Source organism: Daktulosphaira vitifoliae, unplaced genomic scaffold (genome assembly GCF_025091365.1).
Source record: "Daktulosphaira vitifoliae isolate Bord-2020 unplaced genomic scaffold, ASM2509136v1 Scaffold_2, whole genome shotgun sequence".
Classification (NCBI taxonomy): Eukaryota; Metazoa; Arthropoda; class Insecta; order Hemiptera; family Phylloxeridae; genus Daktulosphaira; species Daktulosphaira vitifoliae.
This window is the reverse complement of record NW_026099573.1, coordinates 36,086,595-36,104,934: the sequence shown is the minus strand read 5'-3', so window position 1 is coordinate 36,104,934 and position 18,340 is coordinate 36,086,595. Positions and strand designations below refer to the sequence as shown.

At 27.9% G+C, this 18,340-nt stretch overlaps 2 protein-coding genes across 3 annotated transcripts in view; one reads left to right on the top strand and one right to left on the bottom strand.

Moving 5' to 3' along the window:
• LOC126899809 (homeobox protein aristaless-like) overlaps positions 1-5,738 on the top strand; it is a 41,259-nt gene extending 35,521 nt beyond the window's left edge. For both annotated transcript variants that reach the window (XM_050675031.1, XM_050675032.1), the window contains exon 4: positions 4,802-5,738. In XM_050675031.1, the coding sequence (XP_050530988.1) occupies positions 4,802-5,533 (732 nt within the window). In that variant the 3' untranslated portion in view covers positions 5,534-5,738. The remainder of the gene's footprint in view (positions 1-4,801) is intronic.
• An 8,993-nt stretch (positions 5,739-14,731) lies between these two features.
• LOC126899836 (uncharacterized) lies at positions 14,732-17,347 on the bottom strand. Its single transcript, XM_050675067.1, has 5 exons — positions 17,059-17,347; positions 16,894-16,968; positions 16,244-16,307; positions 16,126-16,185; positions 14,732-15,911 (listed from the first exon to the last, which is right to left on the bottom strand). The coding sequence occupies exons 1-5, from the start codon at positions 17,200-17,202 to the stop codon at positions 15,859-15,861; spliced, it is 396 nt and encodes a 131-aa protein (XP_050531024.1). The 5' UTR covers positions 17,203-17,347; the 3' UTR covers positions 14,732-15,858.
• Between the last annotated feature and the right edge of the window lie 993 nt (positions 17,348-18,340).

The window sequence follows — 18,340 nt, the reverse complement described above, 5'->3', positions numbered from 1 at the left end:
GTCAAAAGATCACAAATCGTATCTAGTTGAAGACATTACCCTTAAAAATTGAAAAAAATTCCCTCGTTCCCCGCAAATGGGGGAAATATCCAAAAAAATTACAAATTTAAAAATCGCTAATTTTCGAAATTTTTTCACTTTTTTTTCTTAAAACTTCTATAACTTTTTGAAAAATCAATATATCAACATAATTTTTTTTTATACTAAAACCTTAGATATTTACCTTTCATTTGATATCATTTTTTTGAAAATCTATCACGTAACCTGCTCATTGGGGGGATTTAAAATGGCAACTTTTTTACAAAAATTAATTTTTTCAACTTAATTTTTGAAAATGTTCCGGAAAGACTGCGTCCTTTAAACATATATCAAATTAAAGCTTATTTTATGTACTACAAAATGAAAAAAAAAAATTTGTCCCGACACTTTTTTTTCTACATTTAAACGGCTGCCGTAGTTAAAAAAACACTATTTTTGTGTTAAAATTTTCGATTTTCGATTTTAAATTTTCAACTTAAAAATGCTATAACTTTTTGAAAAATGTATATATCAGCACAAATTTTTTTTTTCTAAATACATTATAAGTACATCTTTCATTTGACATACTTTTTATTAAAATTGGACAATTTCCCCTTATATAGGGGGCGTTCAAAACTTAAAATATTGTAAAAAACATAGATCTTTTTCAACTGAACTTTTGAAAATGTTCCGGAAATACTGCGTCCTTTAAACATATATCAAATCAAAGGTTATGTTATATACTATCAAATGAAAAAAAAAAATTTGTCCCGACATCTTATCTTCTATGTGCAAATGGCTGTCGAAAATTTAAAAAAAAATGTAATGTTTGCGATAAAAATTACATTTTATCGGGATGTTTTTTGTACTTAAAACTGCCATAACTTTTTCAAAAATGAACAAATAAAAATAATATTTTTTTGTATTGAAACCTTAGATATTTCCCTTTCATTTGATATAATTTTTTTTGAAAATCTAACACTTATTCTGCTCACTGGGAGGATTTAAAATAGTAACTTTTTTACAAAAAATAATTTTTTCAACTTAATTTTTGAAAATGTTCCGGAAAGACTGCGTCCTTTAAACATATATCGAATTAAAGCTTATTTTATGTACTACAAAATGAAAAAAAAAAATTTGTCCCGACGATCTATCTTCTATACGCAAATGGCTACCATATTGAAAAATATACTATTTTTGTATGATAATTATGGGTTTTGTATTTTATTTTAATAGAAGTTGATGTTGCTTTTGCAATTATCCATCAATTTTTTAAAATTAAACACTATCTACAGATTTGCATCGAAGCGTTTCTTATGATAGTGATTTTAATCACTGTCAGATTAAATCTATACTGGACCCTACTATGCAATGTCTCCACTATGCCGCGACCCCACTGTGCTACCGTTTTTACTATAAATTTTTATTTTATTTAACTGAGGAAAGCGAAATGATAATTTTTCCAACCGTATTTTGACTGGGGGCAATACCTGCCATACTGGTTCCGGCATCTTTATATAAGAAGATCGATCGGGTTAACAGACCTAATTAAACTATTTGTAGTACTAGAGACAATATTTTTTTCTTTTAGCTTCGATGCGAAGCTGAGAAGGTATTAATTTTACTATGAAGTGTTTTTTTTTTTTGTATCTGTAAACGTTCAATCTCAGCTCTCGCTGGACCGATTTTGATGAACAATACGTCAAAAGATCACAAATCGTATCTAGTCGAAGACATTACCCTCAAATATTGAAAAAATTTCCCTAGTTCCCGTATATGTGAGAAATCTCCAAAAAAATTACAAATTTAAAAATCATTAATTTTCGACATTTTTTTCAATTTTTTTACTTAAAATTGCCATAACTTATTTTTTATTTTATTATTTTNAAAATCATTAATTTTCGACATTTTTTTCAATTTTTTTACTTAAAATTGCCATAACTTATTTGTTTATAGATACTTTAGATATTTACCTATTATTTTATATATTTTTGTGAACATTTGACCGTTTACCAGCCCACAGGAAGGGTTTCAAAATGGTAACTTTTTCAACTTAATTTTTGAAAGTGTTCCAGAAATACTAACACTTTTATATATATTTTTAATTAAAGATTATGTAATATACTTTATTTTGAAAAAAAAATTTGACCTCTGGACTTGTCTTCATAGTGAAAACAGACATCAAAGTTAAAGGAAAACGTACGTTTTCCGTGAAAAAATTCTTGATTTTATATTTTCTATTATTAAATTTATATTGCTATAACTTTTGGAAAAATGTATGGATCAATATTATTATTTTTTTATAAATAACTTTTATATACCCCTATTATCTGACACACTTTTTTTGTAAATCGGAGGATCATACCCCTTTATACAAGGGGGGTCAAAACTTTAAACATGCGTATTGAAACTAAGACATTTTCAATTTAATTTTTGAAAGTGTTCCAGAAATACTAACACTTTTATATATTTTAAATTAAAGCTTATGTAATATACTTTATTTTGAAAAAAAAATTTGACCTCTGGATATGTCTTCATGGTAAAAATGACTACCGTATTCAAAAATATGCTATTTTTGTGTTAAAATTCTGGGTTTTGTATTTTATTTTATTTTAAAATACCTGACAAGGGGAGTACACAGATTTTTATAAATATTATATAAATAAAATTGAAATAGCATAGAAAGTTAAACTTATTTAAATTTTTTTGCTTTTTTGAAATCGAGAAAAATAACTTTGACATTTGAATTAGCTTAAATAGCTATTTTTTTCAGTCGATGGTAGCGACGAACGGTTGCCAAGTCTTTAAAACTTGTGTTTTACGCGCTTGGGGTAAAAGGTTCCCCAACCCGCTTGTGGCAAAGAATTTTTTGCATTTTTTTCTTAATTTTTTTTAAGTTAGAATAAATGTTCAACTCATTTAGTAACAATAACTTCAATAAAGATCAAGGATCCCATCACTGTGTCGCCACTCGCGAGAATAAATTTCTTATTCATATTAAAATTATTTTACTATATTTTAAGTTTTAACTTCGATGTAAAGCTGAGACGATAATTTGTTGTGAATATCATTTATTTTCTATGCTCTAACTTGACCTACTTTTTTCAACGATACGTCAAATGACTACAATTCGTATCTAGTTGATGATATTACACTCAAAAATTGAAAAAAATTCTTATTTAACTATTAAACAGTTACTTATCCCATGTTATCCATACAGACAATTAAAATCATTCATTTCTAATGTTTTCAAAGTATTTATTGACGAATTAATTTTGATATGATAGGTTTCAACTACAAAATTAAATCATTTTACTTTGTAATTTAATAATTTTTTTACTCTATTTGTGTGCTACTACTAGACTATAATATTACAAATTTTTTGGTAACATGTTGCTTTATAAATCATTTCTAAAAAAAAATGATTGTCAGTTTCTCCTGAACTAATAATGGATTTTTACAATTATAATCAAATTTTATTATACACTCAATTGAGTAAATCTTTTTAACAACTTTGTTTTGATTGGTTCATTTAGGTAAAGTAAATCATTAAAATTAATGAAGTTCTAAATATTTCAATTGCACAAACTTTACAAACACCAAAAGTTACTAGGTTGTACTTAATAGGTTACTAGGTAAATATAATCTAATAATTAAATATTTTTATTACATATTTCTGACTGTAGTATTTAAACATTTTTGTGTTGATCTCTATGTAATCAAATTAATTAATTAATAAAAAATGAGGACTTACTTAATTTGAAATAAAAATAAGATTGGTTATAAATTCACACAATAAAGAAATTTCATCTATTACTCGTTTTTTCATAGCAGGCTATATTAATTTATTATAACAAAATTAACTTTTATGAATCTATTTATAGAATTTCTATGGAAAATTCAATAATAAATATATAATTATTAGGCGTTAATAAATAAAATAAAAAAAAATAAAATAAATAATATTTTTATAATAAATTTCTACTCTATGACAATAAATTTTATTTCAGTTTAAAAAAATTGTCTACTATGACTGTAAGAAGTTGATGTAAACAGTTTAAATAACAAAGAAAATAGATATAAAAATAGCAATAGCTGTTTATTCACTGAAAAAAATATATAAATTGAAACTGATGTATTAAATTTGTAGATTATTATTATTGAGAAATTTTTAGAGAACAAATATTTATTAGCTTAATGAGTGTGACATTAAAATAGAAATTAATATAGGACTTCAAAAATAAAAAATTCTTAACTGTTCATTCACTAGTGAAGTCCTATAATATAATTGGGAACACATAAGTTCACAATATATTTGATCTCTTAAAAATCATTGTCACTATTTCAGTAATTAATTGAGAATATTGTATCGCTTAAAACTGTCATTGAAGATTGGTTAATTATAATCTTAAAATTACTTAAATTGAGGTATAACAAGTTTAAATGACTTAAAATTTTTATGCTTGCATAAATATTTAGTTACAAATATAAGTAATATTATATTTAATAAAATTTGTAAGCGAGCTACTTGGTGTTTTCAAAAATATTTTATTTTTATTAGCAAGTGAAGTAATTTTTATCATCGGCTAAGGTTTTGATATTTAATTTGGGAACGTTGGTTACAATCGAACATTTTTATATTTTTAATATCCCTTAAGTACAAATTAATTATATTTTGTACATTTAAATTTTACTATTTTCTTTTGCAATTAAGAAAGTTACATTATATTACTTTAAATATTTTTACTAAGTACATTGTAATTAATTTATTTTATTTATTCAGGTGTGGTTCCAAAACAGAAGGGCTAAATGGCGAAAACAAGAAAAGGTTGGACCTCAGGCCCATCCATACAACAACAATCCTTACTGCGTTAGTTCTATATCAGCTACCGCAATGAGCCCTTCGCCTTTTGGTCACATGGGTCTACAGCAAGCAGCTGCTGCACTCCATAGACCACCGGCTAGTTCTATTGAAAATGGTTTTTTGAGGTTCCATTCAACGGCTGGTGCTGCAGTTCCTACTTCCTCTTCATCTCCGCCACCATCTCCATCGCCACTGTTTCTGTCGCCACATTACGCTGTAGCAGCTGCAGCTGCTGCTGCTTACAGTCGACGTCCCGATCAAATGGGGACCGGTCGACATCCTTCACAGTCACAACCAACTCCACCTGCGATTGTTGGGTTGCCAGCGGTTTCGTCTTCACCACATCACCACCACCAACAACAACACCATCATTTTAACAATTTGTTGGCTAATATGGCAATGGCTGCGGCGGTTGCAATGCGACCTCCAACACATCCAACTATTATAGATACAATGCCGCCGTCCAGCCCCACCGGTTCGGCATCATCAAACTCGTCCGTATCTTCAAGTGGTGGCACTAGGGACGATGTTATTGTTCGCCGTTCTTCTAGCATTGCAGAGCTTCGATTAAAAGCTAGGGAACACAAATTGGAAATAATGCGTAATAACAATAACGGCGGAAATGGTAGTGGCATGACAAACTCTTCATAATGTCTCATAGATCAAATTTGTTGGATTTTGGTAAAATACTAAAAATCAATTTCAGAACTCATTGTATATAGATTTTTAGTGATATATCTAAATAATGTATTTTTTTATTTATAACATGAAAATTGTAAAAAAAAAAATTTAACATTATTTTCGTATTATGGTAATTTTATAATTCTATTAAATATCTGTATATTAAAAATATTTATATACGTATTTAGTCTTATTCAGTGGTGTCATTTTTTAATGGCTGCGATTGTTTGAATGATCACCTTGCTATAATTATGGTTCACTTAACAGTTATACAAGTTTTTGAACAAAAAAAAGGTCGCTTAAAATTTTTTTACAAGAAATAAAACAAATAAAGTTTACTTTTGTTCTTTAAATTTATATTATTGAGGAAGGGATAATTATTTAGTTGAGAATTCAAAGCAAAGCCTAGATCTATGATAGAGTTTAACTCACGCGAGTTATTTAGTTCAGTAATACTTCAGTGAAACTCAACAAGATGTTTTGTTCTATGATACGTAAAGAACTTGCATTTGGTTAAATTAAGTGATACTTCCATTGAGTTTGACCATTCAAATATAGGAACTAATCCAAGATAGTAGTGGTTCACCAAAACCATATTGTCTAAGAACAGTAATAAGGGTCGTATGATCCACAGAGTCAAATGCTTTACCGAAATCATTATATATAACATCTACTTGTAATTGATTTTGGAAAGCATTTAAATATAATTGGTGAATACAAGATTACAGATGGAAGATGAGCGACCCGGACGAAAGCCATGCTGTTCTTCCATTAAAATGTTATTAACAGGTCTTTGAATTCCATTAAACATAAGCAATTGAAATATCAAAAATAATAATTTTATTTAAAATGTATTTTGTATATTTGATTATATTTTGTTCACGTTGTTAAATCATGCTAGTATTAACACTTTGTGAAGACTTAGTGAATACCTTAGTCTTTCAACGCGGGCAGTATGTTTGGTACAGAACTCCTCCAGCAAAGACCTAGTAGACCAGTTGTTACAAACATTGTTGATTATATTATATCGTGTGAGAGCTGATCTCTAGCGTCTTGCTTTACTCACCCCCGATTTTTCCACAACTAGCCGTCTTATGGTTTATCTGCTTCGTAAAGTTCTCGATTTTATTATTTTATATTTCTATAACTTTTAGAAAAATGTATGGTTCAATACAATTACGATATATATATAATGACAGCTGATATTGTAACACGCCTGCCATGTTGAGAGGGACCTAAATAAAAAATAGGGACACCTACAGAAAAAAAATAGACGAATTGATCAGGATATTACAATTATATTACAGTTATAGCAAACATTACAATGTTAAATAAATTGTTTTACTTCCTGCTATAAAGACAATAGACTATTACACTACCTTATGTTGAAATAAAAATATGTCCTTATATAAAAAAATTCGATGCAATTCTGCAGATAGTATTGAATTTTAAGAAATTGATGATGAATGTATACCAAAAGCAAAATTAATTCCTATTTCCTTAATTATTTCTGATTAGTAGTTTTTTAATTTTGAAATATAATATATGATTAAATATATATTAAAGGAATTAAATATAGTATGAAATTTATACTTAACCATTTAGTATTGTAATTGTTAGGGAGAAATTATGAAGTACAGTGGACCCCCGGTAATCCGGCCCCTGGTTAATCCGGCGCCCCTTGTAATCCGACATGTCTATTATTATTGGGTATTTTTTTTTACAATCTTCGATAATGCATTTGAACAGGTTACAATTGTGCCATCACTATTGTACTCAAAGTATAGATTCTTTGTGTACTGTTTATTCATTGTGTATTACGTATACGTACCTAGTAAATTATGTCGTCACAAGCCCAGAAGCGAAAGCACAAAACACTGACAATTAAAGAAAAATGTGATATTTTAGACCGTTTAAATCGTAATGAATCTTTTAGTAGTTTAGCAAGTGAATATGGCGTAGGCCGATCTACAATTTATAATATTAAAAAAAATCATGAGAAGATTAAAAACTTCGTATCAACTACTGACTGTGGGCCAGGCAAGAGACAGACACTCAAGAAAGCTGAACATCCAGAAGTGGAAGAAGCTTTGTACATGTGGTTTCTTCAGGAAAGAAATAGGCATGCTTCAATTTCGGGACCCATGTTGGCCATGAAAGCTAAGTTTTTTTATAAGGAAATTATAAAAAAAGATGATTTTGTGGCTAGCAAGGGATGGTTAGAACGTTTTAAAAGTCGTCATGGCATACGTTTAATGACTATAACAGGAGAGAAACTTTCTAATGATGCTACCTGCATAGAGCCATTTAAATTAAGATACACACGATGTAATTCAGGACAAAGAATATGACCATTGAGAATATCAAAAATAAACATTATGTCCGCTAGAGTTCGTCTGAGGGACAGACTATCAAGGCCAAATGTTTCCTGTAGTGGAATAACTGAATTTTTCGAGTAGGGAAGATTTAATTTGTATGAAATATTTTTAAGAAACTTATTTTGAACATTTTCTAGTTNATTAATAAATTTAATAGTTAGACCTGATTCACCATTATTTGAACGTAACACAAGCTCCTCCTTCAAACTCTTCATATAGTCTCTCTGATGGGGTGTTCTATCAGTAGATATGAATGTAGTAGAAGGTGGATTGGAGTCAGTGAGTTTTTTTTTGTTACGAATAATATCAAACACGTTTGATTCCGATTCAAAAATAACTTTAATAGGACGAGGTTTACCAGACTGATAACGGCCAAGCCGAATGACCTTTAATGGTATAGGAGGATTTCCTGAGTCAACTAGAATAGACGCGATTGTATCGTTTACTTGCTTAGTATCAAAAGATATTCTCTCGTTAGACTGATTAGAATTGCACTCTTGAATATTATAGAAAATAAGATTTTTTGCTCGTTTGTTACGTTCATTGATTTCATTAATAATGAAGTCATTAGAAAGATTATGGTTTTGATTATTACCAAGGTTCGATTTCAGATTATTAACTTCAACAAGCAACTTATTTAATAAAGATTTGAGCTCTGGTAATTCTTTGAGACCCTTATCGCAGCCAGAACAAAAAAATTTGAGCAGTCTGTTTTTCATTCCCAGGCATTTTAGTTCAGAGGTTGATAGTCCGGAACATTTTGGGTGAAATAACAGTGTACACCCGTCACACTTAATAGGAGTGTCGAGGTCCGCAAATTTTAAATTACAAATATAGCAAATTGTACTTTTACCCATATTAGTATAGATAATCAACGATAACGTAGTGAGCGTGTTCCAAATGAATGCCAACAATAATAAATGGAAGAAAATATAGATAAGCGTACTCACGAGCGATTAAACGTACGTGTTACTCGGTCGGCTGTTGAAATATAACTGATTATAAAAGATATAAACTAATTATAAACTANAGGAGGAAAATATTTTTTATGAAATGTCTGACGATGAGATTATAAAAGAGATATCTAATAATACAACCATAAATCAGGAAGATGACGACGACGTAATTGCAACTACTCCGCAAGTGATAGCACAAGATGCAGCTAACGCCTTTGAACTGGGTTTGCAATGGGCTGAGGAGAATGGTACATCCTACAACTTTTACTTTTAAGAAGACTGAGGGACAGAGCATTGGTCTCGCGTTTCAATAATGTTAAGCAAAAAAAAATTGATAAATATTTTCATGCTTCATAAATTCATATCATGATTTTTATTCATAATTTTTGAATATTTTAGTATGTATATTTGTTTAAACACAATTACATTGTAATTGTATTCCTTAATGTAAAGTTATTGTTTTTTTTAAGTTCTCTAGCATTAATGACGTTAATTTTATAATAAAACATAAGCTTTCTATTGTGTTATTTAATTTACTTAAGTCGACATACATAATGAAGCATGATTTATACTTCACACCAGGGCCTATCAAGACCAAATCTTATCTTTGGATTTGTGATTTTTCGGATTACAAGGTACCCTTTTGTTAAAATTTCCGGACTATAAGAGGTCTTAGGGAATACTCTATAATCCGACAAATTCGATAGTTCGACACTGACCTGCAAAACGTTTGTCGGATTACCGGGGCTCCACTGTATTTGTTACTTAAATGGTACACGTGTATAATTATTTTCTGCTGCTTAGCATGAAATTCGTCAGGTCAAATAATAATTAGGACAATTTGATTGTATCATTAAAAAGCTGATTAAATTTCACATACAACTAAGTGATAAAATGCGGTCGTCGTTCTTAATATGTCGAGTTAATATGGAGGTTTATGTGACTTGGCGCCCATTGTTGTCACTACACGTCGAAAGTAATTTGAATTTTTAAAGATGTTCCGAGAGGAGTCCAGGCAATTTCATAATTTAATTAAAAAGATGTTTAAATTTTACATAAAATATTATAAATTACTAAGTTGAGAAATGCGGTCAAAGTTGGTATGACGGTGTATATGACAGTAAGTGTATATATGCTCCCACCGGGCGTCAATTCTTTGTTGTCTATACGACCATATATCATATATCCATATATCATAAAATATATTTGTGCAAAACATAATAAACAATGTAATAAAATGAAATTGATTTGACAAACAAATTTCCAGCGTATGAGCGCATGTAAAACAAAAAGAAGTCTACTTCTCGTTACAACAACGCGAAAAAGGCGAAACGATAGCTATTCGCATGATCAATGACGAACAGCCTGGCTGAAAGCGGTTTATCTCAAAAGTTATGACTTTTACATAAAAATTTAATAGAAAAAAATTGTAGATATGAATATTTTACATAAAAAAAGTTATAATTAAAAAAGTCATAAATCAAATATTTACCTCACAAAAGTTAAAAGTTCAACAAAATGAAAAAATGGGCGTATTTACTTTTGCGTAGTTTTTTGCGATTATATCCTAAGTATTAATGATAGTAAAATCTATCTTATGATAAAATATTTTTGAATTAAATTTTTAATAATATTTGTCTTGAGTACTATTTCCAAAAAATGGCTCATTCGATAACAAAATAACAAAACAAAAACACATTTTTAGTGTTTTTTACTATAGTATGATACGTTTGTATTGACAAAATAATAGATTATTTTTGTTTGTTGATTTCTACAAGGTATAAATATTATCGAAATAATATGGTCAGTTAAGTAATGATTGATCATTACCTACTTAAAAATACCTATTATTATTAACTGTGTTGATTACGTGCAATATCACAAACAAAGCATTTTAGTTCATATTTTTTAATATTCGAGAAAATAACTTGAGTGTTCGTTATAGTGCGCGTTTAGTGATTGATGAATCATTGATATTCTGGCAAAAAGCTCGAAAACCTACTAAAGAAGTTTGTAATTGTTTACCAAAATTGGAGGAATTGTACTATACATGGCGTAATTTGCAAAAAAATTCAAGTCGACGTACAAATACTCAGATAGATAAAGAAAATAAATTTGTACAATGTTTTGATGAGCTATTTGATATTGCTTATGCAAATGCATTAGACATGATGACTATTGATATAGATATGCAGTTTTTAATAAGTCAATGACAAATGGATCGTCCAGGATAATTTATTGGCATTGATGTAATTTATCAAAAAAAATAATTTAAGCAATTTAAAAAACTAAAAGAATTTGAGAAAAAAAGAAAACTTCATGAAGGTGAATTAAAATTAACTAGTAAGTATTTTGAGTAACAAATAAACAGTGAATAGTATAGTATTGTTCAGTCATATGCAATGTTTATTTAAATTTTAGCTAAAACTTTGGAATTCTGTTCTACAAGCGACGATATAGAAGAAATTATGCCTGATGATTTTGAGTTAGATCAAAATATTACGATATATAAATTATCTACAACGATTTATACATCATTATATTCATAAATTTATATTGTTTTATAGTTGTAAACAATGATGACTTCAGTAATTTGTTTAATGGCAATGTTAAAAAAACTAAAGATAAAACATAAAATTTAGAAGATATTAATTTTTCACCGGGTACATCTAATGAAACTAATGCTTTGCCAATATCAATCTCTATAAAACAAAGAGGCACAATAGACATAATGACTGTAAAGTTATCTTCAGCATTAGATAGGTGCAAATTAATTTTCTGAGGGCTGGATTTGACCATGTGATGTTACAATTAATGTTAGGATTGAATTTAAAGTTAGGGACATAAATATCAAAAGTATGCAAAATAATTTCATATAACTTATCCATAGACAAGTTTAAGTTTAAGTTATTGAAATGTTGTATAATATCTATTTTTGAGAGGTGTGCACATATATCACTTAGTTTACATAAGTTAAAATTGTAAAAAATAGGAGTTGATGTTTTACTAGGTGTATTAAAAGATATATTCAGTGAGCAAATAAACTCTAAAGGGGGGTGATAGACATCATACATCGGTGTTAAAGATGGACCTTTAGATAAGTTCAATATATTAAAATCAGTAAAAATCAGATCTAATAAATTGTTATGAAAATTTGTAATATTATTACACTGTTTTAAATTAAGATAATTCATAAGACTATTAAAAATAATATTAGCAGAAGTATTTAGCATAGGGTCATTGATTGACCACACACAACCAGGTAAATTAAAATCACCTATGATTATTATTTCCGAAATTAATTATGAAGAAATAGTATCTTCAACTAAGTCACAAAATGAAATGTAACTTTCTTTACTAGTATTAGGTGGAAAATATACACAACTTAATAAAACTTTTCTATTATTATAATGTAGTGAAACAAATATACAGGGTGATTTTTTTATCATAATCCACTCAATTACTTACAGAATAATAATTTAAAAATTTTTTTTTATTACTATCTTTAGTTACACATTATTCTTGAATTATTAACTATGTAATACTTTTTAAGTTCATCCCTTATGCCTGGTAAGGGTGTCAACTTTGTTTTTTTACATCGATATTAGCTGGTACACATCATTGTTATTATCAATGATAGTAAGGTACAATATCATAAAAAACCAATTAGCTACCTGTATTTGTAATCCTTGTATATTATACCTATATATTAACTCAAAAATTTGAAACTTTAAATGTATATATCTAATAAACAAATTAAGTTTTATTAAAAATTCAAATGCCATTTACTATTGAATTAAAAACTCAAACATTTTATTAAATTAAAAATATGTGTCACCATTTAATAAAACAAAGTTGACACCCTTACTAGGCATAAGGGATGAACTTAAAAAGTATAACATAGTTAATAATTCAAAAATAATGTGTAACTAAAGATAGTAATAAAAAAAAATTTTTAAATTATTATTATTCTGTAAGTAATTGAGTGGGTTATGATAAAAAAAACACCCTGTATAATCTATATTATTAATATTTTCTGAATTTAAAAGAACACAATTAAATTTATTACTTATAGCTATTAAAACGCCACCCCCTCTTGTTTCACAACTTATATCACGATTAGATCTAAAAATGTTATAATTAACTAGTCCTAGTTCAGCATCACTAATATTATTATTAAGCCACGTTTCAGATAAAAACAACAAATCACACTCAAGGTTATTTACAGAATCACGAAAATACAATAGTTTCGTCTAAAGACCTCGTACATTTTGATAGAAAGCATGTAAGTTTAAAAGTTTTTTTGTGAATTATAGTCATTTTTTTCGGATGTTTGTACAATTTTTGGTACTCCTTTAACACATTATATAATTAATCCAATTTCACCATTTGAAATACGCGTCGATAATTCTCCCCTAAGTGTTATTAAATTTTCTCTTTGATATTGAGTACGATCTGAGCATAAAGAAATTGAAGGAAAACAAGATGAACGTTTTTTTTTATTCTTAATGATATCAAACAAACGCTTCAGATGCAGAATTGAATGTAATCAATAAATGTCTAGGTTTATTAGATTGATAACGGCCAAGACGAAAAATTTTTATCGATACCGGCACTGTAACATTAGGTTCGTTGATTATAGTGTGTAGAATGACATTTACATGATCGCGATCATATGCAATGCGTGCTTCAGACTGATTTGAATCGCTTTCGGTGACATTGTAACAGATAAGATTTGCTGCACGCCTGTTGCGCTCATTAATCTCACTGATAACAAATTCATAGTCAGATTATATTTTTAAATTTTGTGACGTTGAGTTTTTAAGTACATCAACTTCCGTTAATAATTTTTATATAAGAATTTTTAATTCAGGTAGTTCCTTAAGTCCTTGATCGCAAGTCATACAGAAATATTTTAAAGATTTATTTTTCATCGTTACATAGTTTAACTCAGCAGCTGAAAGTTCCGAACATTTACTATGAACAGCTTCAGAGCAACTATCACATTTTACAGGTACATCTAATTCCGCAAAGCGGGTCAAACATGCCGAACAATTTAAAGGTGTTTATGGTTGAAAGAATTAAAGAAGGGTATGTCCGTGAATTTAGCACCCGAAATTAACTGATAACTAACCATTGATAAGAATTTAGTAACCATATTGGTTAATTACGAACATTAGGTTGCAGAACCCGCTATTATCAAGGGGTTTTCTATTTAATATTTTTGAATTAAAAGTAATTGATAGAAATCACTAATTTACTATATGCATTATTTTGTATTATTTATTTTATTTTGTATGGTCAGACTTCAACGACTNTTTGTATTATTTATTTTATTTTGTATGGTCAGACATCAACGACTATAAACAAAATGAATTTTTGAAATATTTCATCTTTTCAATGGTATAAGATTTAGTCACCAACAAAGTGGGCAAGTGACTTAAAAAATTAATTTCCTTGAATATATACGACGATTTACGATATATGATTATACATTTGTATAAAAAATCATGGGGGGGGGCATGTTCCCATCATTTGTACACCTTGAAATTAAGTTTTTCTAATAACAAATTTTGTGGGCTTTTCAATGGTATAAGATTTATTGGGAAACAAAGTGGGCAAATGACTTAAAAAATTAATTTCCATGAACATATACGACGATTTAGATATATCAATATATTCTTGTATAAAACTTCATGGGGAGGTACGTTCCCATCACTTGTACCCCGCGAAATTAGGTTTTTCTAATAGCAAATTTTGTGGGCTTTTCAATGGTATAAGATTTAGTGACCAACAAAGTTGGCAAGTGACTTAAAAAATTAATTTCTGTGAACATATACGACGATTTACGATATATGAATATATTCTTGTATAAAACTTCATGGGGAGGTACGTTCCCATCACTTGTACCCCGCGAAATTAGGTTTTTCTAATAGCAAATTTTGTGGGCTTTTCAATGGTATAAGATTTAGTGACCAACAAAGTTGGCAAGTGACTTAAAAAATTAATTTCTGTGAACATATACGACGATTTACGATATATGAATATATTCTTGTATAAAACTTCATGGGGAGGTACGTTCCCATCACTTGTACCCCGCAAAATTAGGTTTTTCTAATAGCAAATTTTGTGGGCTTTTCAATGGTATAAGATTTAGTGACCAACAAAGTTGGCAAGTGACTTAAAAAATTAATTTCTGTGAACATATACGACGATTTACGATATATGAATATATTCTTGTATAAAACTTCATGGGGAGGTACGTTCCCATCACTTGTACCCCGCAAAATTAGGTTTTTCTAATAGCAAATTTTGTGGGCTTTTCAATGGTATAAGATTTAGTGACCAACAAAGTTGGCAAGTGACTTAAAAAATTAATTTCCGTGAACATATACGACGATTTACGATATAGCAATATAAGTGGGCAATTGACACTAATAGGAAATTGAAAGTAGAATTATTTTTTATTTTTTGCAATTCTTATAATATGTATATTCATTCTTACAATGTTATTGATAAGACAGAATAAAATATAAAATTATTACATAAGAAATGTAGACAAATCATTTTGACATTTTATACAACGTTAATATAGTTGTTTACACTTGACAATAGGATTGACATTTTGTATTTAATAATAATAATAGAGTAAAAAATAATGACTATTAATAAATTGATTTTTTCTCGGTAAAGAGTGATTTTTACATGACAAATAATTTATTTATAACTGAAACGTGTGTAATGTAATATAATTAAACATTATGTGTTTGTTAAAGATAATTCTAAGTTATTTATTTAATTATATTTGTTGAAAAGAATAATGTCATTTTAACCAAATGAATATGATGTATCAATAAAGTGATACAGTGATTATGTAAAACATAAGATTAAATAAATGAAAATTTAAAAAACAAAATATAAAATGATATAAAATAAAAAATATGTTAAAATGTAAAGAAAATTAAAATGGACATGAGCCGGCCAAATGCCCCTCTCTCAAACATGTGTAGCATCCTACAACAAAATAAAATTACTATTTTAGTTAAAACACTTAAATATAATTCTATTATAAATTATAACTTTTATTTTATATATTCCAAAATTGATTACTAATTACATAAATGATTTTATTTAAATAATTATTTAAAATGTACTGTTTGGAATATTTCTTTTTGTGTACCATCCAAGTCTGTAAATTCAAATAGTACCTTAGATTTATGGTACTTACGTTTTGGATTTTTACACTCCCGGGCTATATGTCCCACTATTCCACACCGGTAGCATTTAGCTGTAATAAGAGACATATATTAATCATAAAACTAAATGATATATTTGGTTATACTTACATTTTGGGGTATTTACAATGCCGAAATTGGCAGGTTGATGATGAGTATGGATATGAATAATATTCTGTAAACAGATGTAACGATTAGTGAAAGACTATTTCTTATTTTTTTAAATTTAAATTTCACTCCCCATACAATTTAGAAATTAAAAGTAATAATATTTTTACATTAATTTTTGAGTTTGAAACTAAACAAGCTTTCAAAAATTATTTTTCCAACTCATACATAATAAACTAACCAAAAAAAAAATTGTTTTTTGATTTTCCAAAAAAAGGACACCAAAAAAAGGTAGCCGTCTAAACTTGAAGTTTTTTTATCAACCTTAAAAAGTCATTTTGATATCATGGTAAAATGGCATTTTGGTATAAAATCGCTAATTTTTCAAAGAATATATTTTTTAATTACTTTTGAAAATTCTAAATGCTAACATTTTCTACATCAAATTATATACACATTTAATTTTATCTATTTTTTCTATTTTTTTTTATAATTTCGAAAATTTCACTATCATAAAAATGCTAAAATGTTTTGAAAAATTAAAACGGATGACGAATAAACATTTTGTGGTCAGTCTAATACATATATATAGTAATTAAATATACTTACTCCATTTCCTAAAATCTTAGGAATATAANATTAAATATACTTACTCCATTTCCTAAAATCCTAGGAATATAGGGATTGTATCTATTATTCCCTAACGATTTTTTGTGAATCATTTTTTTGTTTGTTTCATTATGATTTTTTACAATATTACAATTGTTTGATGTNTTGTATCTATTATTCCCTAACGATTTTTTGTGAATCATTTTTTTTTTTGTTTTATTATGATTTTTTACAATATTACAATTGTTTGATGTGATGGGATTTTCTGTTGGTGAAGTTGGGTTTGTTGATACGGTTGGGGGACTTTTTGGGGGGCTTAATTGCAAGTCTCCAAATTCTCTTTTATCTTCCATTATCTGAAATAGTAGTTACAAAAATATAAATTTAAAAGTTGAAAATAACACTGCCCTCCAAACAAAAATTGTTAATTGCAAGGGCGTGAGAGGTTAAAAAACGAGTATTGCAGAGTTTTTTGTATCATAACAACAAAGAATTGACTTGAAAAATTGGAAAGATAAATTTCCTAAGAAAATCTATATAATATTTACAATGTTTGGTTACAATATCTCTAATATTAAGTTATTACAATAATTTCAGAAAAATGAAAACTGAGGCCTAAAAATACAAAACTACAATTTTAATATATTTTTATTAAACTTTGAGCTTTTTGCGCGCCTTGTTAACATAGTTGTATAAATTTTATTTTTTTAAATAAATTATCTTTAGACGTTAAAAATAAATTTTCTTGCTACGCTCCTCAAGTTTCGAACAAAAATTTTTCTTTATAAATAAACAACGGGCATCNACAAAAATTTTTTTTTATACATAAACAACGGGCATCCTAATATCTATACTGTAAAATCAATACGATATTCTGTTTAAAATACTGCTAATGTTTAACACTGCTATACAATCACTGAAGATAACAACTACATGAATTGCATGTCCACCAACTGGTTGTAGTTCAGGTAACAAAAGTAATAATTTTTAGCCGTTCCACAGCTTATCTTGAAATCGTTTGATTAAAGTACGCTGCGTAATTTTAGATCTGCGATTATTAACTAAGATAAATGACTTTTATTTCCCCAGAAAAAAAAGAGTATAATGATGTTATTTTTAAATCGATAAAAAAATTATTGCGATATATTNTAATGATGTTATTTTTAAATCGATAAAAAAATTATTGCGATATATTACTAATAGAATAGCTAAAACATTATCGTTTAACATAATATTTATTAGTTAGCAAAATTTAATTAATCAGTGGATATAAATAATAAAAAGGTGTCTAAATCATATATTAAAATTCTATAGGTGAATTTAGATTTTAAAAAAACCAGCTCAGGAGATCGCGGCACAGTGGTGACATAGCATAGTGAGATTAAGTATAATGATATCTGACAGTGATTAAAATCTTTAGATAGTGTTTAATTTTAGGAAGTTGGTGGATTAAACCATAAACTATGCGATTTTGTATTTCTTTTATTATTC